The sequence below is a fragment of the Schistocerca cancellata genome, chromosome 3 (genome assembly GCF_023864275.1).
Source record: "Schistocerca cancellata isolate TAMUIC-IGC-003103 chromosome 3, iqSchCanc2.1, whole genome shotgun sequence".
NCBI lineage: Eukaryota > Metazoa > Arthropoda > Insecta > Orthoptera > Acrididae > Schistocerca > Schistocerca cancellata.
In genome coordinates, this window is record NC_064628.1 from 436,280,029 (window position 1) to 436,305,698 (window position 25,670).

The 25,670-nt window shown below is 39.1% G+C and overlaps 1 protein-coding gene across 1 annotated transcript in view; it reads left to right on the plus strand.

Moving 5' to 3' along the window:
• The window catches only part of LOC126175178 (uncharacterized), a 55,322-nt gene extending 38,764 nt beyond the window's left edge, over positions 1-16,558 (plus strand). Inside the window, exon 3 of the mRNA XM_049921769.1 lies at positions 16,145-16,558. Coding sequence (XP_049777726.1) covers positions 16,145-16,413 — 269 coding nt within the window. The 3' untranslated portion in view covers positions 16,414-16,558. The remainder of the gene's footprint in view (positions 1-16,144) is intronic.
• The last annotated feature ends 9,112 nt before the right edge of the window (positions 16,559-25,670 follow it).

A 25,670-nucleotide genomic window follows, 5' to 3' on the forward strand; every position in this document is an offset into this window, starting at 1 on the left:
AGCATGTGTGTCAATGGTTTTAATATACATTCCCTGCTTTCCTTTATGAGATGTGATGTGACACCATCCAAGCCAGATGAATGTTTAATTTTAAGTTGTTTTATTAGGTTTGACACTTCTGCATCTGTTGTAGGTATGAAAACCATAGTATGATTTGTATGTGGGGGGGTTAACAATTTACTTACTGCATTTGTTTTATTTTGACTTATTAATTCGTCTGCTACAGTAATATAATATCTGTTAAAAGTATTGGCTACTTCGAGAGGGTTTGCCTTGCTCTTCCCACTCATCAGTGGGCAGATGTCCTCTGCCCGATTTGTTACTTTTCCTCTCTCTTCATTAATGAACGACCATAAACCTTTTGAGTAGTTCTTTTCCTTATCTATAGACATCCTGATGAATGATGCTTTAGTTTCTCTGATAAAACTACATTACTCTTTCTTTTTTATTTTATACAGTGTGTTGTAGGCCTCAGTATTTTTTTGTTTGGAAAGGTCATAATACACTCTCAGATTATTTCTGGCATGGATTACTTCTCCAGTCACCCAGCTTTTCTTTTATTGTTGCTGTTTGACAAGCCTTTTACTAACAGGACATGTAACATCATAATAATAATTGAATAAAGAATAAAACTGGTTCCATTTGGTGTTTGCATCTTTAGCTGCATATATTGTTTCCCAGTTTTCTGCCTCTACCATCTTCTTTAGCAGATTTATGTTATGTGGGTAGTTCTGTCTTCTCATCTCCCATATCTTCTGCACTGAATCACTAGTCTTTATATTTATGTCTATCATGATTGCAAAATGGTCTGCTAAAGTGGAGTTTATTTCAAGAATTTCAAGAATTTTATTCACCATAGATCATTTTACAATGATATTGGCTTCGTCATACAAGATGTACTAGTACATACAGAATAACAAAATAAACTTCTGTCAATACATTATAAATACATTTGAAGCATGGCAGTGTACCAAATTACAAAGGATAGCTTTTAAAAGCTAACGCAACAAGCTATCTTATAATCTAATATAATATGGTATTTTATTGTTTATAGTATAAACTTTGTAATTACACACGATTAACCACAGCACAAAATAATATGTTTAACTACAGACAACTTTTACATGCTTATATTCTCCTCAGGCATCTCAAAGAATTCTTTAATGTCATAGAATGGATGATCTGACAGCCAGCTGTACCACTTAATTTTAAAAGAATTTGTATCCATAGACTGAACGTGAATTGGCAGTTTATTGAACATTTTGAGTGGGTTAACTTTGTGGGAATTTCCTGTTCTCGCTAATCTGTGGCGCGGTATGTCTAAATTACCGCTCGCCCTGGTGTTGTGTTCGTGTATTTCCTTTCTGGCAATAAATTCTGAAATATTATTTTTAATATAGAGTACAGACATAGATGTATAAATTTATAATTGTACGTATTCTGAGTCTGGAGAAAAGAGGACGACAGTGCTCCCTATGACCTCTTTTACATATTATACGTATGACTTTTTTTTGTAATTTTAATACGTTTTTGATGTGAGGGGAGTGCCCCCATATAATAAAACCATATGAAATATGTGACTGGAATAGCCCAAAGTATGTCACCCTAAGGTACTCCAAGCTCACTACCTCCCTTAGTTTCAAGAGAAAGTATGCCACCCGAGATATTTTTTCACATACATGATTGACATGTTCCTCCCAATATAGTTTTGAGTCAATGTGAATACCTAAGAGTGTTACCGACTTATTGCCTACTTCATTTGATGTTCCCATTAAAAGTTGTTGTGTTTTGTCAGGGTTGCATAGGAGCTTATTGGCTGCAAACCAGTCCAGGGCCTTATCTAGTGTTTCTTTTGTTAGGTTATTCAGATCTGAAATGTTCTGATGTGTGGTAAGTAGTGTTGTATCGTCAGCATAACACACAACAGGGTGAGCTATATTTTTAGGTAAATCATTAATAGCGACAATGAAGAAGAAGGGTCCAAGGATAGACCCTTGTGGTACACCTGTGCTGATTTCCATGATGGAAGAATTTAAATTTCTGACTGAAACGAATTGTTTTCGGTTACTTAAATAAGAATTTATCACAGATAAAGTGCTCCCTCTCACCCCATAAAACTCTAGTTTCCTCAGTAGTATGTCAACAGGAATGCAATCGAAAGCTTTGCTTAGGTCACATAATACCAGTGATACCATGTTATTATTTTCAAAAGCTGTTAAGGTTTGGTCAATGATTTCCAAGATGGCCCCTGTTGTGTTCTTCCCTTTTCGAAAGCCAAACTGATTCTTACATAGGATATTGTGTTTTTCAAAGAAGTTGCTTATTTGTGTGTGTACCAGCGCCTCAAATACCTTTGAGAATATTGGAACAATGGAGACTGGTCTGTAGCTTTGGGGGAGATGTTTGTCTCCTTTTTTAAAAACTGGGACGACTTTTGATACCTTGAGTGCATCCGGAAAAACTCCAAATTCTACACATTTATTAAAAATATAAGCTAATGGTTTGGCGATTGAGTGTATTGTCTTTTTAATTATGTTATTTGATAACCAATAACAGTCCATACTTTTGGAACCTGAAAATTTGGATACAGCTTTTATAACATCAGCAGGTGTGACAGCCCTCCATTGAAATGCCAGGTTAACAGGCAGTGGTGTTCCAACAAGGTTCATTGCAGATGAATTTGTTGCTTTGATACTGTTACTCATTTCTTTAACTGAGTTTAAAAAGTACTCGTTTAATTCTTCAGGATCAAGCAGAGCTGTTTCTATGTGTTTCGGTGTATTCTCTTGTTTTATTATTTGCCAGGCTGCCTTGCATTTATTGGGAGCTCTTTCTATATAGTTCTCCACTGCTTGCTTTTTTGCCAGAAGAAGTTTAGCTTTATAGTATTTTTTGCATTTCAGATATGACCTATGAATGTTCACACTCTGTTCTGCCCCTTGGTCAGAGGCTTGTTTATGCATCTGGTACAGCATATGCAAGTTTCCTCTAATTTCTACTAGCTCTTGTGTGAACCAGTTCAGACTTTTCTTTTTCATTTCATTTGGATATCTAATTTTTTTTACTGGTGAGCAAGAATACCATAAATCTGTGTACTTTTTAAAGAAGTTACCAAAGCTAATTTCAGCTTCCCTTTTTCCAGATTGACAATTATATATAAAGTCCCAATCTGCACTTCCTAATCTATCAACAAACATATTTATGTACTCTTCCTTCTGTCTTCGTACCACTACTACTTTAGATTCTTCAGTTTTAACTGGCTGCCTCTTACAGAGGGTAATGAGTAGTGGCTCATGATCTGCAAGTCCACTTCCTGCAAGTCTAACTGTAAAATCCTCCCTATGGAAATTCACAATAATATTGTCTATACAGGCATTCTTACGTGTGGCACAGTTATTTGCACAATAGAGATCTAATGATCTTAGCATATTCAAAAATGTCCTAGCAACTGGTCTCTGTGTGTTTACCATTTCTATGTTGAAATCACCACATATAGCAATTCTCGTTTTACTCTTCAATATTTTTTTAATTATTAATTCACATTTTTCAATAAACAAATTTACATCACCATCTGGTGACCTATATAGACTAACTACCACTATATTTTCATTCATTAGTTTTACACAACTAAACTCCCCATCTAGCTCTGAGGAGTATGTAGATACATCAATTCTGGAAAACATTATTCCTTCTTTGACAAAAATTCCCACCCCACCATTCTTTCTCTGTTTTCTACATATCATGTCTCCCACAACATACCCTTGGGGAATGAACATATTTACTTGTTCTTGTGTTAACCAGTGCTCAGATACACATATAATATCTACATGCTCAGTGTTACATAAATGTTCTAATTCTAAAATTTTATCTCTAATACAACGTATGTTAACTTGTAGAAAAGTAAGTAGTTTGTCTGTATTCCTCTGACAGCAATTTGACTTTATATTTGAAGTTGTAGGTTCCGTTAATGTCTTTAATCTTGATGCACTGTGATCATGTGTGTTATGATAGTCACATACCTGTTCATCCACTTCATGACTCACTGTGTTAACTGCTTTTGTCTGTGAAACCACTGCTGATCCCACCAAAAATCCTGTTCCCTCGGTTGTGGTTTCTTTTTTCGGGTTGACTGCCGTACTCCACGTGTTGGTATTCTCATCCCTTGAGCTTGATTTGCTGTTCTTCTTTTTGCAAGTAGATCTCTCTTCTTATATGGTGCCTTCTTTCCTGCCACCTTATTTGCTGCTTCTTCAAACTTTTGCACTGTCCTCTTGGGTAAGTTTATTGCTTGAGTAATTGTCCTCTCCCCACAAACAGAGTTCACTTTTAAGGATTCTGTTGTTATTTGTGCTTGAGTTGTGTCAATAACAATTCTCACTGATTCTTTATCTGAGACTTCAGTATCCTTCCATTTAAGTTCTATTGCTGTTTTGTACACTTTCCTGTTTGTTTCCACTGATTCATAAATCCTTGTGGCAATTAGTTCTTTACCAGTTGCATTAAGGTGTTGTCCATGTTCTGTATAAAGCTCCTTGTTACTAGGAATATTTTTTTTTTTTTTTTTTTTTTAGTTTGCATATTGAATTTCTTGGTTTACACAAGACCATTCAGGCAGGTCATGTCTATGTGGTACACCAACTACAATCACTTTTGTATTTGTATTTTGTAATGCTGACAAGGCTTTATGTAGTGAACGAATTGCCAACTTGGTTTCATTCTTTGCTACATCGTTAGCCCCTGCCCAGATAACTGCAAAATCTTCACTTGTCAACTTATGGAGGTCATTGCATTTTTTTAGTATTACACTAGTGGGGGCACCTGGTATCACCTTCCCTTCAACATCATATTTATTTGAAGCTAAGTTTAAAATGTTTCTTGCACAGTCTCTGCCATGGCTATCTGAGGCAACGAATATTTTGGGTCTCCTATTCACTGACTGACTCTCAAGAGCAAAGGTTTGCATTTTCATTGCTGCACCCATAGATTGATTTCCTTTTTGAACTGTGTTCTGTGTTGTGGTATGCACACTGTGTTGTGAATCGTGATTTATGTTGGGTGCATCAAATCTGTAGATTTTGCACATTTCTATCTTGCCTGATTCTCGCTTCTGTAGTTCGTTTGTTAGCAAATATATAATTGTTTTCGAATACTTAAGTTCCTTTCTTACTATTCTGAGTTCATTCTGTAACTTTTCGCACACACACGTTTTTAACGGGTCTGTTTTGATTTCGTCCATATCGTCACCGTCAGTACGAAAACAATCACTGCATTTCCAGCTTTTCACTCTATTCGTTGAATTTACACACGTGTAATGGAATTTCCTGTTACACTTTACACAACACACGCCTTTTCTTGCTGTTTTGTTACAGGAACATGGTTTATTCCACGCTTCCTCACTTATTTCGTAAATAGAATTCAAATTTTCCGAACTGGTCGCGGTCATTGTGCACTAGTTAGTTTCAAAGCACAATATGTCCCTGTTCTTTCAACAGATCGCCGTATTTTTAGTTACTCACCGAGAACAATTACTAATCCACATATACACACCATAATATGTTTAACTTAAGCTCGTTAAACGATCAAAGTAACTTATTTTGTTCACACATTTATCAGTACACACTATACAGCCATTCCAAATACTACTATTACCTGTGTGTCACAATAGCATGTAGGAATATTTGTTATTACATGATCAATAATAGTTTCACTATGCTTTGTTCCTCTGGTTGGTTTATCTATTTTTATTTTTAGATTGTATATGCACAATAAGTCCAGTAGGGTCTTAGTATTGTCTGTATTTTTACTCGTGTCTATGTTCAGATCTCCTATAATGATCAAATAAGCATATGTTTTTGAGAGGTGTTGGATTATATCTTCCAGCTGTTCAAAGAAGGTTTTAATTATACCATTTAGTGATCGATACAAACCTAATACACAACATAAATTCCCAGCAATTTTAGTTTCCAGTGCTGTAGCTTCAAAACTCAATTCTATAGCATATTTTGTTATATTTATGGCTTTAGTTGATTTATAGTTAGAAAAAATGGCAACCCCACCACCTTTATAGGAAGTTCTGCAAAAACTGGCTACTTTCACATAATTCTTCATGTTGTACATTCCTATGCGATTTTCTTTTAGCCCATGTTCTGTAACTACTAGAATGTTTGGCCTATACTCCTGTAATATTACCTCTAGTTCCTCTGTTTTATTGTTTATGTATTGAACATTTTGGTGAAGTATTCTAACAGTTGGCTTTAAATGTAATAGTTCCCCTTCCTGTAATATACTAAGCACTTCACTTGCTCCCTTTGCTTCCGGTACTATGCAGTGATTTTTTTCAGTTTGTGTCATTAAACCTGGACTGTATCTTTGTCCGGTGTTTATATTCCTCTCACTATTGTCACACTGGTATTTAAGATGGACAGTTTTACTTACATCTTTTTCCATGTTCTCTTTCTGCTTACTCGGTACCATAAAAAATCCTCACTTAGTGTAGCAGGTCTCCTAGTTCTCAGGCACCTGTCTTGATTGGAAGCTGCTTCTGCTGTTGCTCTCCCAGGCCTCAGGTACCTCTTCTGTGTGGTTGCTGTTGCTGGTGGCTCCTGTGCTCCCCGACTTGGTGACTGCCCTTCTTTGTTAGCTGCTGTGGCTAATGACCTTTGTATGTTTTCCTCACATGCATTTTCATTGCCTTGAGGTAGTATTATGGGGTCTGCTGTTCTGGATGCTGTTGCTGATGACGACAGCTCTGCTGATGATTGTGGTGATTCTGCTGCTATTGGCTTATCTGACACTGCTGCTGAGAATATCTGAGCCTTTGCTGCTGCTACTGGTGTTTGTTGTAGCTCTACTGCAGATAATGATGGTTCCACTGTTACAGACAACTCTTGTTTTGGCGGAATTGGGATTGGAGACACTTCCATTACAGATGACTCATTAATAAATTTAAGTATTTCGGTGCTAATAATCTTTTTCCCTTTTACGTTCATGTGGAGACCACATCTTGTGAAGTGCTCTCTGTGAACACTGTTTATCTCTACGAAAGTCGTATTCTGGAAACCTCTACATATTTTCTCAAACAGCCTGTTTGCTCTAACAATCTCGATGTTTACGCACGAGTTTTCCATCACATCGTGTCTCCTGGGGATACTAACAATGTAGAAATGCACTCGAGGCATCCTTTTGATTGTTTCCTTTAGGATTCTCGTTGCACGCCAAGTTTCATTACAGTAAACATCATTTGCGCCTCCTATTATGATGCAGCTGTTACCCGTCGTTAATATGTTGTCACCGTTTTTCAGAATTTCGCGTAATGGCGCGCCTGGTTTGATGATGCCTGTTACATTAAGGTCTGGGTGATTTCTTCTCATAATTTCCGTCACTCCTCTCCCATGACTATTTGCAAAAATATATGTCTGTTGCTTGTATCCTTGCTTATGCATAACGTGGTTGTTTACTTTTTTTTTCTTTACGAATATTTACCTTGTGTTTTTCTCCATTTAATCCACTTGTATATTTTTGTGTGGATAGTTTGTTCATATTTTTATCCATAGATGCACTATTAACACTTTCTTTTGTTGTGTTTAATTCAATTGCGTCTTTTTGAGTGATCAGTTCGTTCATACTTCTAGTTACAGTCGTACTGTTTACACTTTGTACATTTGGTTGGGCAGACCTACGAATTTTTTGGCTAGCATTAATCTCATTAATTGCCTTGATGATTCAGACAGTTCCCGTATGGTTAGTACCAAATTTTCCATTGTTTTTATATATTTTTTTATAATGTCAAGTTCTGTTTGAAGTTCGTCATGCACGCTATCTTCTATTCCCGCGTAGCACTTGTCACTAGCGATCTCGCGGCCGATACACTCTATGTCACATTTACACTGTATTTGTAAATCTTCTTGAGCATAGCAGTGTGAATGGCACCATTTATGTTTAAACACGCATATTCTAATTCCATTTAGCACTGTTTCGTCACAAACAATACACTTGATTGAAATTAAGTCCTCAAAAACTGTAGAGCGGCTTAAAGATACGTGTACACTTGCCGCCATATTGGTAATCTAAATCTAGGGAAATGCAATTAGTCTACAAAGGAGATTAGTTACAAATCATCTGATGGGCTGTCCTAGAATACTGCTCAAGTATGTGGGACTCTTAAAGAGACAGGAGTTACAGGGGATATCGAATGTACACACTGAAGGGCAACATGAATGGTCACAGGTTAGTTTGACCCATGGGAGTGCCACAAAGATGTTGACGAAACTCAAGTGGCAGACACCTGAAAATGATGCAGACTATCCCGAGACAGCCCACTTACGAAGTTTCAAGAACCAGTTTTAAATTTTAAGATAATTCTATGAATGTACTTCAACCCCTTATGTATCACTCTCATAGGGATCATGAGGACAACAGATTAATTACAGCACACATAGGGGCGTTGAAGCAGACATTCTTCTCACACTTCATAAAGAAATGGAATGGGAAGAAGCCCTAACAACAAATACAATGGGAAGTACCCTCTGCCATGCACATCAGAGTGGTTCACAGACTAAGGATGTAGACATAGGGCAGAAAATTGGAAATATCCACAAATTTTAAAAATCACTAAGATTACATTTCATTGGCTGCTCCCTATTTAAAGTATCTAGATTGTACAGAAGAACATTCATAGTAAATTTAGTTTCCATTCTGAGAGCTTTTTTTAATTGCACGTCCAAAACTTCTTTAAATATGCAGCTCTGTTAGGCACTTAGTTGTGAATTGCAGAGTAGTCATGTGGATGAAGATGTAGCTACTAAAATGCAGTTTAATATCATAATTTAATAAACCATGCACTTTTTAAAGTAGCATTTTTGCTAGATGGTATTTCAGGAGCGTACAACTATTGCTTTAATTCCTGTCATGTCAGCCACTTGCACAGAGAAATACACAAAGCAGAGTGATAGGAATCACCATTCTGGGTTGGGGTAAATTAGTTGTCTACATCATGAGTATTTGAACAAGGGCTGCTGTTCAAGAATGCCAATGATGATTTTTGAATGAAAAATATTGCATAAAACTACATTTCTGTGACTAAAAAATGAGATACTGGCAAAAGTAACGCTGTAAGGATGGGTTGTGAATCTTAGTAGAGTAGCTCAGTTATCAGAGGACTTGCTCGCAAAAGTCAAAGGTCCTGGGTTGAAATCCCAGTCCGGCACACAGTTTTAATTTGCCAGATAGTTTAGTTTCCATGACTCTTGACACATTGCAGCACAGTAGTTCTCCACCCAGTTTCTGTGTTTTATTTCCATGATATGTGTACCAAGATGAAGTGGAAAACATTGTTAACAAATTGAATACCACATGGATAGTGATGGATGCTTCAACACTGGGCCAAGCCAGGCTAGCATTAGACATGAGGCTCTGCTGTGACCAATGGTAGCCTTGTGGCAGCCAACACATTAAAGTGATGGAACTACCCAGCAAGTAGCATAACCCTTGGCATGTACATGAGGCTTGTGTGCGAGAGTATGTTAGGAGATAATGCTCTTTCACTTTCCACACAAATCAGTTACAGTTCACTCTCCTGAGCAAGTCATGTGGCACCCAAGTTAAAAACACTACACTTGTATTTGGAAGCAGCAGGGTTGAAATTCTCTTTCAACCATTCTGATTTAAGAGATTTATGTAAATAATTTCAAATGGTACAAGGGGGGTTAGCTTCTTGCACATTCTATGTTTACCCACCTGGAGTTTGCAGCACTTTGTGCTCTCTAGCACATCTTTCCATTACTGCTGGTACAGAAACTATTGAAAAGTGCTGAATATTGTTTTTCCTTCTGGTGTAGCAAGTAACTGTATGTTAGGATAATCATAGGGATGTGTGGAAAACATATCTGAATGCTTGTGAAACAACCATTCTATAAAATATTTTTTCTAGCTGCATTTCAAGCTTCAAAGTGTACAACTGTTACTTTAATGTTAAATTATTCTTTTAATCCACCATCACAATTTTATGTGAAGTTCAGCCAGTATGCGTGCATGTGTGTGTGTGTGTGTGTGTGTGTGTGTGTGTGAGAGAGAGAGAGAGAGAGAGAGAGAGAGAGAGAGAGAGAGAGCGAGAGAGAGATTTGAGCAATTCCAAAAAATGTAGAGAAATCATTTAGAAAGTAAATCAAAATGAGAGGGTGGATGAGGGGGAGGGAGTAGCAACCTCTTCAGTAGTTGCAGAGTAGCATTAGCCAACATGGCCATGCTATGTTGGTACTGTGGACATCTGAAATCAAGAGGAAGCTAAAGTTGCTATATTTGTTGAGATTAATTGTGATGGCATGCTTTTGGATCAAATATTCCCAAGGTACGACAGTCTTCCATCTGGGCATCATGATGATGATGTTAGCTGATAAAACAAATCTGGAGGGGCTTCTCAGGTTAAATTGATTAGTGGTGTACTTATGGACATTCAGCCAAGTTTTCAATTCCTTTCTTTTGCACGAAATTCCAACAAAACACCTGGTCATCCTCTTCAGATGCTGCGAGCTGTGCTGTTAAGCACACTTGCTGTCTGTACTCACTGCCTGGAGACCAGGTATAGTGGGGACTAGTAATGTACTGTGGCAGAAAGAGCAGGACTTCTGGTCAGTTGAGTACAGGGTTATCAACTCAAGATCAAACAAGGTTAACACATGAGTAGAACCAGTATTAAAATCAAGAATGCAGTTGGGCTACTACAAATAGCATAATGAAGACATTACTGTAGTCAAGACAGACACAACACCAACTCCCACCACAGTAGTGAACATTTGTGTGTCTGCTGGTTCCACAGATGAAAGAACATAGGATGAGACACAAGAAATAATTCAGATGATTAAGGCAGACAAAAATTAAATTGTTATGGGAGGCTGGAATTCAATAGTGGAAAAGGAAAAATAGTAGCAGAACATGGAATTAGGGAAAAAATTAGAAAGGAAGTTGTCTGGTAGAATTTTGCACAGAGCACAATTCAATCATTGTTAACATGTGTTTCAAGAAACACATGTTAACATACAAAACTGTATGTGTGGAAGAGACCTAGAGACACCAGAAAGTTCCAGATAGATTTTATAATGATATGACAGAGATTACTAAACCAGATTTTAAACTGCAAAAATTTTTCAGTGGTAGATATGGAGTCTGGCCATAATTTATTGGTTATGAACTACAGCTTATATGTTGTTTTCTTTTGTCCCACGATAAGAGTGGGTAAAGTTTCAAATTAAAGAGAAAGTTTTACTTTCAATAGCAAATGCAATATGAACTGTTACACAATATAAATTTGCAAACCAGCTACAAAAAGTCCCACTAGCAATGGCACCAAAGATCTCTTTTTAGTAGAAGCATGGATTCTAATTTTTAATTTCCCACACACTAAAGCTGAAGAAATTATAGTAAGGTAGGAAATGAAGAAGATAGGACCTGGATAAATTGAAATAACCACTAGTTATTGAGAGTTTCAAATGGAGCATTGGACAACTCGCAAAAATATGTAATGTGATGGCTTGTGCAAATATAACATGCTGATTTTCTGTAAGCAGCACACATTTAGAGTTGCTATGCATTAATTTGCTGTGTTTTCTGAGCCTCACTTTAGAATATTATGGAAACTGAACCATCACTTAAAACAATGTAGAAAAGTGCTAAAAATACAAGGATAGATGCTTGACCAGCACAGTATCAAGTGGACACATTTGCAGCAACTTACTGGCATAGTATCATTAAAATGTTTACATGACATTTGCAAGAAGTATACCATACTTTTCTTTCTACACTCCTGGAAATGGAAAAAAGAACACATTGACACCGGTGTGTCAGACCCACCATACTTGCTCCGGACACTGCGAGAGGGCTGTACAAGCAATGATCACACGCACGGCACAGCGGACACACCAGGAACCGCGGTGTTGGTCGTCGAATGGCGCTAGCTGCGCAGCATTTGTGCACCGCCGCCGTCAGTGTCAGCCAGTTTGCCGTGGCATACGGAGCTCCATCGCAGTCTTTAACACTGGTAGCATGCCACGACAGCGTGGACGTGAACCGTATGTGCAGTTGACGGACTTTGAGCGAGGGCGTATAGTGGGCATGCGGGAGGCCGGGTGGACGTACCGCCGAATTGCTCAACACGTGGGGCGTGAGGTCTCCACAGTACATCGATGTTGTCGCCAGTGGTCGGCGGAAGGTGCACGTGCCCGTCGACCTGGGACCGGACCGCAGCGACGCACGGATGCACGCCAAGACCGTAGGATCCTACGCAGTGCCGTAGGGGACCGCACCGCCACTTCCCAGCAAATTAGGGACACTGTTGCTCCTGGGGTATCGGCGAGGACCATTCGCAACCGTCTCCATGAAGCTGGGCTACGGTCCCACACACCGTTAGGCCGTCTTCCGCTCACGCCCCAACATCGTGCAGCCCGCCTCCAGTGGTGTCGCGACAGGCGTGAATGGAGGGACGAATGGAGACGTGTCGTCTTCAGCGATGAGAGTCGCTTCTGCCTTGGTGCCAATGATGGTCGTATGCGTGTTTGGCGCCGTGCAGGTGAGCGCCACAATCAGGACTGCATACGACCGAGGCACACAGGGCCAACACCCGGCATCATGGTGTGGGGAGCGATCTCCTACACTGGCCGTACACCACTGGTGATCGTCGAGGGGACACTGAATAGTGCACAGTACATCCAAACCGTCATCGAACCCATCGTTCTACCATTCCTAGACCGGCAAGGGAACTTGCTGTTCCAACAGGACAATGCACGTCCGCATGTATCCCGTGCCACCCAACGTGCTCTAGAAGGTGTAAGTCAACTACCCTGGCCAGCAAGATCTCCGGATCTGTCCCCCATTGAGCATGTTTGGGACTGGATGAAGCGTCGTCTCACGCGGTCTGCACGTCCAGCACGAACGCTGGTCCAACTGGGGCGCCAGGTGGAAATGGCATGGCAAGCCGTTCCACAGGACTACATCCAGCATCTCTACGATCGTCTCCATGGGAGAATAGCAGCCTGCATTGCTGCGAAAGGTGGATATACACTGTACTAGTCCGACATTGTGCATGCTCTGTTGCCTGTGTCTATGTGCCTGTGGTTCTGTCAGTGTGATCATGTGATGTATCTGAACCCAGGAATGTGTCAATACAGTTTCCCCTTCCTGGGACAATGAATTCACGGTGTTCTTATTTCAGTTTCCAGGAGTGTATTTCTATGTAGGAAGACATTTTCTGGACCTAATGAAGAACTTGGCAACTCAATAAATTAGCAATAACCCAGTTAATAGTATTATTAACATGAATAATATTTGAGTGATTTGTATACTTTGATGTTGAGCACTAATGGCTCATTGTGTGATGTGAATAAATTAATGATATAAGATTGGAAACATTATACATTGTGATTCATTCCAGTACACACATATATCATTTTTTTATTTTAATTGGCAAAAAAAGAAAATATAAAAATGCATCAAATAAAACAGTCAAAAGAGAATACAAATGCCTAAAAGTACATTCAAAAGGAGGTGTAAAGTGACAAAGCACAAATAGTTAGAGGAGAAACACAAAGCTGTACAAACATGCATGACCATGGGAAAGATAGATGCCACATAAAGTATAATTAAGGAAAACCTTAGGAAGCAGCTATATATGAATATTACAAGTTCAGATGGCAAGCTGCTACTAAGCAAAGAAGGGAAGGGTGAAAAGAATATGGGAGGGCCATACAAAGGAAATATAACTGATGATAATATTGTGGAAAGAGAAGAGAAAGAAGATGAAGATGAGGTGGGAGTAATCCAACAGAACGCTGAAATGCATACTTGATACAAGACACTGGAGAAGATGACATTCTGTCAGAAATGACAAAACTATTCCAACTGGTGTACCAAAACTTCTACTTACTATGCAACTGGTATGCAAGGTACATGAGACTTACTAAACACCCTCAGACATTCAAGAAGAATGTAATATTTTTGCTCCAAAGAAGGAAAGTGCTGACTGGTGTGAATATTACTGAACCCTCTCTTTAACATGTCTTGGTCATAAAATATTAACACAAATCATTTACAGAAAGAAAGATTGGTAGAAGCTCCCCTCAGGTAATATCAGTTTGGTTCCCACAGATACATAACAGGCAAAAATGACCCTGTAACTTACATTAGAAGATAGACTGAAGAAAAGCAGACCTACAGTTCTAGCATTTGTAGATTAAAAAAAAAGCTTTTTACAATGTTGAGTGGAATAACCTACTTGAAATTCTGAAGGTAGGTGAGAAATTACAGAGAGTGAAAGATTGTTAACAACTTGCACAGAAAACAGACTGCAGTTACTAGAGTTAATGGCCATGAAAGGGAAGCAGTAGTTAAGAAGGGAGTGTGATAGGGTTGTAGCATACTATGCCCCATGTAAAGGAAAGCTTGGAACACTGGAAAAAAAATTAAAACTCTGAAGTTTGCTGATGATATTGTAATTCATCAAATGACTAGGAAGATCAGTTGAGTGGAATGGACGGTGATTTGAGAAGAGGTAATGAAATGAGTAACAGCAATAGTAACAAAGGGTAATAGAGTACTGTTAATTAAATCATGTGATGCTGTGAGAATTATAGTAAGAAGAGAGACTCTAAAACTAGTAAATGAGTTTTTACACAATACATTTAACAGACATGCCAACAGTCACAATAGGGCAACAAAGTGACACAGTGAATAGTCAGAGCCAAGAGGATATAAAACACAGACGGGCAATAACAAGAAAAGTGTTTCTGAAAAAGAAAAATATTTTAATATCTAATATAAAATTACATCCTATGAACCTCTTTCTGATAATATCTACTTGGAATGTAGCCTTGTGCAGTAAAGAAATATGGACAAGAAGAGAATAGCAGCTTTTGAAATGCAGTGATACAATAAAATAAGACAAGATGGGTAGATCCGATAATTAATTAAGGGATGCTAAATCAGATTTAGGAGATAAGAAATTTAGGGCACAACTTGAATAAAAGAAGGGATTAGTTGATAGGACACATCCTCAGGTATCAACGAAGTCCACAAATTGAGGGAAGTTTGAAAGGGTAAAAATTGTAGAGGAAGACCAAGGCTTGGGTAAAGTAAGCCGGTTCAAGTGGATGTAGGTTGTTTTAAATATGGGTAGATGAAGAGGCTTACACAGTGCTAATTATAGAGCTGAGAGCTGCATCATATCAGGCTTCAGACTGCAACCACACCATCACCCCTTTTCATCTCTTTCATAGAATGCTCACATGAAAATGCCTTCACCTTCCGAATTATACTCCGTTGGCCAGCTGCATGAACTGCTTTGTATGTTGTGCTCCTAACCTGAAACTGGCATGTACCACAGTTAATTGGACCAGACATTTTCCATTTTTCAGTGTACAAAGGCATTTTTCCTCCATCAGTACTACTACTGTTCATTGTGTGTGTAGCAATCAGAGGTACACGTAAATTGATGGCATTTGTATCCTATAGTGACATGGTTGTTCTGGAATATTATGGCAGTTCCCTTGTTGGTTTGCTGCCTGGCAGCCCTTATATCTGCTATTATGATGTATGTCGTCAATATGCTGACTCTGGAAGTAGTGATTTTTCCTTAATTTAGAACTTGCAGTACACCTTGGACACAGTGACACATGAAAAGGCCAGTGCCTTTTAACACATCTAGATTTAATCAAATGTATTGATATTTCATTTTTATGTCATACATTTAACTGACATTGCAAGAGCCACTATACTAGACCTGAAGGCGACTGTCATAATGCTGACTGTCCCTCCCTCCCCCCCTCCCTTTTTTGCCACTTACCCAGTACTGCAGCTATCTGTAACTGCATTATTCATGAGTGTAAGTTCTCAATCAGTTAATTAAAAAAGATTGGAGAATATGTGTGCCCTTAAGACAAGAAAGAAATGCTAAGAAAATCACACTTAGGAGTTTATATCTTTCAAATACTTTGTTGTACTGACAAAACGCAATCACAAAGAGAACATCTTCACATTACGGCATTAACAGGTTTTTGTTATTGAAAAATGAATATCATCTTTTTTACACACTGTCAGCTCTTGTGCCACCTTTCTCAATACTGTCTGTTAATTAAGTAACCAAACTGTGTTTCTTACATAGGTAACACTCAAGCTCAGCCACGTCTGGGCCACCGCATTCAACTCCTCTTCCCACTGCTAATTGCTGTCGCAGCACGCTTAGGTGCCCTGCTACCAATGGCTGGCAGCATCCTCACAGGTGTTGCACTCATGGTGGTGTTTGCGAAGGTATCACTCATTGTCAGTACAGTGACACTCTTAGTATCTTCATTATCAGCCTTCCAGAGGGAAGAACACTATGTTGTATCAATACGACAAGAAGGTCCATACCATTTGCTAAATTCACAGTGAGTGGATACTTCCCTTTTCAACATTAAGACTGAAAAAGTAACAAAGTGTGTAACTACTTAAAATGAGTGTAAATATATGTGAAAAATGGATTAAAAATTTACTTCGGTTTTGGAGGATAATTTGTATCTATTTCATTGATGTAAGTCAGTAGAGGATACTTTGTTCTTATTACCTCAGTGTTATGCTTAAGATAAAATTGTATTAAATATAGGGGGAACTGTTTTTATTCCCATCAACTAAATGCATTAATTTTCCTACATTTGTGTGTTATTGATATATTCCTTTGTATCTTGACTTCACTCTGTCCGTCTAACAACTGCCTTTAATAGCCCACTCAATCACCCTTCTTCCTTTTGTTTTCCCACAATTTCCATATTTCTCTGTGCATGCATTATTTTATGCGATTTCTCTACAATCTCTTGAAGATGAAAAGGAACCAAAACAAGGTACAAACAATTGTGAGAATGTCAGGAATATACCAACACCTAAAGGTACACAATAATCTTACTGCACAAGGCAACAGTGAAACTAGCAGCTGTGAAGGTCATTTCAGCCCTTTCAGTACCCAATACCACACCGGACTGGAATAACTGAACCACATCCTTCATCATGGCTTTAATTATCTATTATCATGCCTTGAAATGAGGGACTTCCTATCGAAGATCCATCCCACTCCTCAAGTGGTGTCCCATTGCCACCCAACCTCCACAGCATCCCTGTCCATCTGTATGTCACTCCCAACACCAACCTCTTGTCACAGGGACCATATCTCTGTGGAAGACCCAGCTTCACGACCTGCCCAATTCACCCACCCAGTGCTTTCTATTCAAAATCCTGTCAGAGGCTTATCCTACCCCATCAGAGGCCTGGTCACCTGTGAAAGCAGCTATGTCAATGCCGCCTCTGCTGCCATCATTGCACAGCTTTTTATACTGGTACAACTTCTAACCAACTTCTACCAGGATGAATGGTACCACCAAACTGTGGCCAACGGCAAAGTGGACCAGCCTGTGGCACAACATACAGCTGAAGGTAACAAGCTTGATTCCAATGACTGCTTCACAACTTGGGCCATCTGGACCCTTCCCTCCACCACCAGCTTTTCTGAACTGTGCAGGTGGGTGTTATCCTTAAAACACATTCTCCTCTTCTGAAATCATCCCAGCCTCAACCTCCAATTACCTACTGTCCCCACACTCTCCATCCGACGTTTCTGACCTTTAAGTTCTACCCCCTTCTCCCAATTTACATCCACTCAACCCTCATTGTCCTCTGCTCTCCGCCAACACACCCACTGGTCTTTTCTTTTCCCCTTCACTGTTGCTCTCCTTTATCCCCCCCCCCTCCCCTTTTCCATAGAATCCCAACACTGCACCCGACAGCCTTGCCCAGTTACCACCTAGTCCCTGGTGATCCACCAGGCACTGCTGACTCCTTTCCACCCACCCATCCCCTGCTATCCCTCCCCCTTCCCCACCCTACTCCGAATTGCTGCTAGTGTTCGGCACGACATCACTGCATTCTGGCCAGAATGGTCAGAAATAGTGGTCATGTGTGCATGGGTGTGCTTTCTTGTGTGAATGTGTGTGTTCTTTTCTGAAGAAGGCTTTGGCCGAAAGCTCGATGTGCAACAGTCTTTTCATTGTATCGTCTGCAACTCATCGTGTCATTTTTAAGGTAGGTAGCAATATGTCTTTTTCATAGTACTGTTGATATTCCAACCTAGATTTTCCATCCTCTGACTTTTGTAGTGCATTATTGGTATTCTTTTTTAAGAATTAGGTTGGCTCAGTTACATTGCACAATGAGTCAAATGGATACAGATTTGTCTGAGGCTTTAAATAAAAATCATGCCAGGAAGTATCGGGTGGGTATAATGAAAATGAAGCTGCTCATAGAGGTCCAATGTGGGCAGTAATTATTGTATGGCAGCGAAACTTGATAGATATGCTAATGCATTAATGCAGAACCAATTTATGCTGGAAAAAAAATTAGCTCCAATTTTGGCTACTAGGTGCAAATCTGGCACTCTGAATGCAAGAAAGATGTATAGAAATGTTTTGGTACATAATGGATAAGGCACGGGACATGGGCAAGAAAGATAAAACAAGTGAGAAAGGCATAACATTGATTTAAAAATAAATTAATTAAAGAAACTGGGCGAAGAATAAAAGGTGCTTGTGAATCCACATCACGCGGTCACATACAACAAGTCCAATGGCTTTTCACGCGCAACACATAGTTTGAATGTACCCCAAATTCGGCATTTTGTGTATTCACTGCACCCTGTACTGTAAAATGTGCCTCATTGCTCTGTAGAGTAATGCCCAGCCAAGTGCCATCAACTTTGATCCATACCAGGAAACAAAGAGCAAAACCATGAGGTTTTAGATGCTGTATAATCTTGATCTTGTGTCAATACTAGTGTAAAGTACAATGCAAAACTTTCTGTGCTGTTGACCATGCGATAGACAATTCTTGTGACACTGCACGAGCACGAGCACTAGCACTAGCACTAGCAGGGGCGCATCATGCATGATTAATTATAGTAACAGCAACCTCATGAATAACTTCAACCCTGGTAGGATGATAGGAGGCCTTCCTCTTCCAGGTGCAACACCAAGATCATCTGTTTTTCACATTTTATCATCATCTTTTTTAAACAATTTAATCCAATCAGGCCTCTCCGCAAACCTTTCAGTCAGAGAAACTCTTCAATACTGCACTGTAACTGCTGCCATTTACATAAAACAGTTCTCTCTCTTCTCAATAGCCATTCTGTTCACTAACGTTATGGTTTGTCAAATGGTGCTGTGGATGTCATACGATCATACAAACAGTGTGAAGTGCCAGATTTGCACATGGTGGCCAACATTGGAACTAATTTTTTTCCATCGTAAATCGGTCCCATATTAACGAGTTAGCATATTTATGAAGTTTCACTGCTATATGATAATTGCAGCCCAACTGGACCTCTGTAAGCAGCTGCACTTTAATTGTAACCTCCTAGTACATTGGGTGTTTTTCAAAGGGCAGTGGCAGCTTGAAAGTGGTAAGTAACAAAGAAATCTTATTTACGACTTGTCATGTAGGATCACCAGAATATGTCTTCTTCAGAAGTGCGAAGCTAATATTCATATCCAGCACAACTGGCAGTTATCATGAGGAGATGAATAGTGATGTGTGTTTAAACATTGATTCTTAGATTTATTACATGGTTTAAAGGAGAGGGTGTATGATTCTCACTGATAATGCCAGTTGTTGCTCAAAAAATGGGGAGAAAGTTCCACAACACAAAGAAAGAAGAAATTACACAGTGGCTAGGAAGGAAAACTACGTCAATTTCAGACTGCTCTATGAAACTGAAGATGGAGGAATTCAGACACTACAAGAACCTTCACAACTAATTTCTACAGTACCAGTACCACTATAATGCAATATAAAATATATGGGCAATAGCGAAATGAGTCATATCCAGGTATTTCACATTCAGAATTAAAGATCTGCGAAGTTTACTTGAGAATGCCATTGATAATGTTACTGTGGAAGACTGGGACAATCGTGTACACTATGCAGAATTTCTGGATGAAGTTGTCTCAGAACATTTTGTGAAAGCATTGTCATTTTTTCAAATGATTCCTTGGATCCCGAATTTTCAGAAACGCTTAGTTCTGAAAAACAAGAAAATGAAGCAATAAAAAATTAATTCACTATTAATTTCTTGAGAACGAAGTTTCTCATGATAACATTCTTGAATGAAACGTTGTTAGGCTTCTTGACACATCAATTCTCACTAGAACCTCATGCTTTCAATTATTACGATCATCATCTGCTGCTGGTACTACTACTGCTGCTGATGCTGTGATAGACTTAAATAGTTCTCGGACCTCTGCTGATCAGTTGGCTTACGTCGTCATGCTGTCATAGATGGTGTCAATACCTGCACTGGTGACACTGCCACTGCTGTAGGAGCATAAACAGTTTAGCAAATTTCTCTGTTTCTTCTCTGTGTTGAGAGCTTGACTGCACACACTGCTATAATTATATCCACTGTCCCAATTGAAGTTGTTCTCACACATTCTTATTTCTATCACCTCTTTAATAACAGAATCCCAGTATATAGAAGCCTGAGAAACATTTTGCTTCACCAAACAGAATTTTATGTTTGTTTGTGAGACTGTGCCCAGCAACTGCTGATTTCTGAAGTTCTCAAATTTTCATGTGCCCATGATGTTCTGAACACACAGCAAAATGTCACTGTTGCTGGAGGACCATACACACAAATACCTAAAATGGGACCCCATCCTGCCAGAAAAATGATGGAGCTGCTGAATAATTCTGGTCTACCAGATGATGTCATGCAAAACACAAAGCTTGAGCTCTTGTTGGTTCTTTCACCTGGAGGTTAACCAAATATCTAACCAAGTTAATGACTCTGTTGGTTGGCTGCTGTGAAAATTACATTAAAAACTCCCAGATGTTCATTGAGAAAATCAAATTTGGGTTGGTCCAAACGATAGTTTTAGACAGCCTTGATGTGATCTCTCTATTTTCAAAAGTCCATTTGTAAGACACATTGAGACTTGGTACAGCACTTTCTCTGGAAACTATAAGGTTGTTCTAAAATGCTCTGATGACCACCTACTTCTTGTATGGCTGTTAATTTTATGAAATGATTGACAGAATAATTATAGGTCCTCCGTTGTCTCCAACAGTGGCCAACTTCTTCATGAAACATTCCAAGGAACATGCACTAAATTTGGCTTCATTTCCTCCTCCTTATTTTTACGGTTATGCTGAAGAAAAGTCTACAGTCTGGCCACATGGAGTGAAAGCTCTTGAGCACATGAACATCACAAATCCAAATACCCAGCTTATTGTCAAGATGAGAGAGAAGGAAAGTTGCAATTTTTTAGATGTGTTGGTGCAACAGAAGTCAGATGGGCAACTGTGACACTCTGTGTACCAGAGGCCGATGCACACTCATTTCTTTCTCAGTGCCCATAGGTTGCACCATCCTGTACAGTTGAGAATCATTTTACATATAGTAATATACAGAGCTAAAAACTATTTCTGATGAGGGGCATTTGGATTCCAAAATTAATTGTCTGAAGAACTTGTTCCGGAAGAATGGCTACAGAGCAATGATATAAACTTGCTACTCTCCATGAAAAGGAAATGTGAAAATAATGAACAATGAGCTACCAGTTGTGCTCATCCCTTTCTGTGGTGCTACGTCTATGAAATAGCCAGGAAGATGAGGAATGAGCTCTTTTTCTGATCACATAAGAGGATACCGGAAATGCTGTACCCAGCAAAGAACAGTCTTGGCCTCAGGGTCCCTGGGATTTATATTTCCTGTGGGTGTGGAAGCACCTACAATGATCAGTCCCTCAGTACCAATTCTGATTGCTGTGCAGAACATCAACAGCACATTAAAAATCAAGAACTTGAGGAATCAGCAGTTGCTGAGCACAGCCTCGCAAGTAAAAACAAAATTCTTTTCAATGAAATAAATTTTTCACCCGGGCTGAATTCTCTTATTACACCATAAACTGTTTAAATTAGAATGTGCAAGACCACGTGGTGTGTGGAAGTGAGCTCTCAGAGAGAGAGAGAGAGAGAGAGAGAGAGAGAGAGAGAGAGAGAGAGTGTGTGTGTGTGTGTGTGTGTGTGTGTGTGTGTGTGTGTGTGGAGGGGGGGGGGGGGGGGGAATTGGCAAAATTGTTTACGTTCCAGTGGCAGTGGTGACACCACCAGTGCTGATGTTGGCACCATCTATTGCAGCATTATGATTTAAACCAATCAATCAGATGCCATCCATGGGCTGTGCACGTTCACCACAGCAGCAGCCATGGCAGTCGGTTGCTCTGACAAAGATATGGTAATTGTTGAAACCTTGAGGTTTTACTCAGAATTCATGCAGCAAAAAGTCCAAGAATTTTTTATTATATTTCTTGTTGCTTTTCCTCCATCCTCTTCAAAGTTATCAGCAATGTTCCTTATTTCTGCTCCTATTCCTGTCTTCACCTTTACTCTCTCCTCACAGCAGTTTATAAAAATGCTGGACACATGATTCTTGCATTGGTATGTTTGTCAATTTTATTTGTGGGGAGCAAGAACACATATCGTCTTCTTGGTACTGAAGTTAAAATTAATATGCTTGAATGTTCATGTAATGAAAACTAAAGTAGTATTGAAGATAGGATGAAGGGCAGCATCGGTCATAAATGTTTAATCTATTTAAAGTTGTATTAAAGTGATACAAATTTACAACCAAAGCTGCTGTTCATCCCATCTTGAATATTATTAAAATGATTGTGGAGCACACAGTTCCAGATGGAAACAAATCTGAATAAAATAGTTTTATAAATTAACACATTAAAAATAGAACATATAATTCCTCCAAAAATACATTAAATATGGAAAGGCTCAAGAATGAAGCTATGGTATTATTTCACTACAATATACATACAAATGGGAATGTTGTGTTGTCTAGTCCTGGGGCCTTGTTTCCATTAGTTCCATCGGAACTACTGATAGTCTCGGGAGAACCAGCCCTGACGAAACTCTACCACCTGGTGAGCAAGATGTATGAGATAGGTGAAATAACCTCACACTTCAAGAAGAATATATAACTAATCCTAAAGAAAGCAGGTGTTGACAGGTGTGAAAATTACCAAACTATCAGTTTAATAACTCACAGCTGCAAAATACTGACACGAATTCTTTACAGACGAATGGAAAAACTGGAAGAAGTCGACCTTGGGGGAAAATCAGTTCGGATTCCATAGAAATGCTGGAATACGTGAGGCAGTACAGACCATACGACTTATCTTAGAAGATAGATTCAGCAAAGGCAAACCTACGTTTCTAGCATTTGTATACTTTGAGAATGCTTTTGACAATGCTGACTGGAATACTCTCTTTCAAATTCTGAAGGTGGCCGAGATAAAATACAGGGACCGAAAGGCTATTTACAATTTGTACAGAAACCAGATGGCAGTTATAAGAGTCGAGGGGCATGAAAGGGAAGCAGTGGTTGGGAAGGGAGTGAGGCAGGGTTGTAACCTATCCCCAATGTTATTCAATCTGTATATTGAGCAAGCAGAAATTCAGAGTACGAATTAAAACCCATGGTGAAGGCATAAAAACTTTAGAGGTTTACCAATGACATTGTAATTCTGTTGGAGACAGCAAAGGATTTGGAAGAGCAGTTGAACAAAATAGACAGTGTCTTGAAAGGAGGATATAAGATGAATTGCAAGAAAAAAAAAAAAAAAAAAAAAAAAAAAAAAAAAAAAAAAAAAAAAAAAAAAAAAAAAAAGATAATGGAATGGAATTAAATCAGTTGATGCTGAGGGAATTATATTAGGAAATGAGACAATTAAAGTAGTAGATGAGTTTTGCTATTTGGGGAGCAAAGTAACTGATGATGGTCAAAGTAGAGAGGATATAAAATGTAGACCTGCAATGGCATGAAAAGCATTTCTGAAGAAGAGAAATTTGTTAACATTGAGAATACATTTAAGTGTCAGGAAGTGTTTTCTAAAAGTATTTGTATGGAGTGTCGCTACCTGTATGGATGTGAAACATGGAGGAGGAGGAGGAGAGTACCGTTTAACGTCCCATCGCAACGAGGTCATTAGAGACGGAGCACAAGCTCGGATTAGAGAAGGATGGAGAAGGAAATTGGTCGTGCCCTTTCTAAGGAACCATCCCAGCATTTGCCTGAAGCGATTTAGGGAAATCACGGAAAACCTAAATCAGGATGGCCGGACGCGGGATTGAACCGTCGTCCTCCCGAATGCGAGTCCAGTGTGCGTGAAACATGGATGATAAATAGTTTATACAAGAAGAGAATAGAAGCTTTCGAAATGTGGTGCTACAGAAGAATGCCGAAGGTTAGATAGGTAGATCACATAGCTAATAAAGAGGTACTGAATAGTATTGGAGAGAAGAGGAATTTGTGGCACAACTTGACCAGAAGAAGGGATCGGTTGGTAGGTCATGTTCTGAGGCATCAAGGGTTCACCAATTTAGTATTGGAGGGCAGCATGGAGGGTAAAAATCGTAGAGGGAGACAAAAATATGAATATACTACACAGATTCAGAAGGATGTAGGATGCAGTAGTTACTTGGAGATGATGAAACTTGCAGAGGATAGAGTAGCATGGAGAGCTGGAATAAACCAGTCTCTCGATTGAAAGACCACCACAACAACACACATACAAATCTTTTCCTTGACATATGACTCTGTAACCATAATAAATTGTTTGAAAGGATTAACTTTTTCTTCTGGCTGGAACTCATTACTGTGATATTCTATTGGCAGATATAAGTAAACATGTCATTTCCAAGTGTGTGTCATGTAAAGTATTGTGAATGTCTGTTTTGTACATTGTGGTTTTGTGGGCTATACTGTTTAATGTGCCAGATTCAGCTCGATATGTGCAGGCTCAATGGCTTATGATTTCTGACAATTGAGATGTACCACAAGATCAAAACTGGGAGAATCATGCAGAAAATCTTCTACACTTGCCCCTCCAGCCACCAGTTTCTGTTTCACAGTATAACAAAACATTAAACTTGTTGATCATTGCAGCAGAGGTAGCAGAATGAAAATTTAAATTTAGTGCTGTAGTATCAATACTTTACTCGACTTGCAAACTTTAGAGGTGCTATGTCCAGTGAGTGGCAATTTATCCACTTAATAGCAGAGAAAAGGAGATGTTTCCATGCGATGAAATATATCTAGTAGTTATTAGCTGTCCATTTTGCCACAATAAGAGCTGTAACATGTATTACACATGTTAGCGATTGGGTTACGGAGCCAGCCTGATGCATGACCACCATCCACTGTACAACTTGTCGACACAGGTTGGAGCTGGGTCCAACACATGCACGGGTCACTTAATAGTACCCTAAATGTGATAAACAGGATTGATATAAGGTGACTTGCAATGCCACTCCAGTCCCTTGAGATCTGGAGTCTTCCTCAGATCATTTTGTTACAATCTGTGAGCACTGGTGCATTGTCTTGCTATATGTGAAATATCACCTGTGCACAAATGTACACGTGCACAAATCAGCAATGTCTGACAAATCATTCACGAAAGCATCTCCAACATTAAAACATCTCCATTACCTTCCCTGCATGAATGGTGTCTTGTTGGCATGCAGAATGTGTCAGTTCTTGTGTTTTTACGTTATTTTAATGAACTTCTGGCATGTACCACCATGCATGACTACTTATT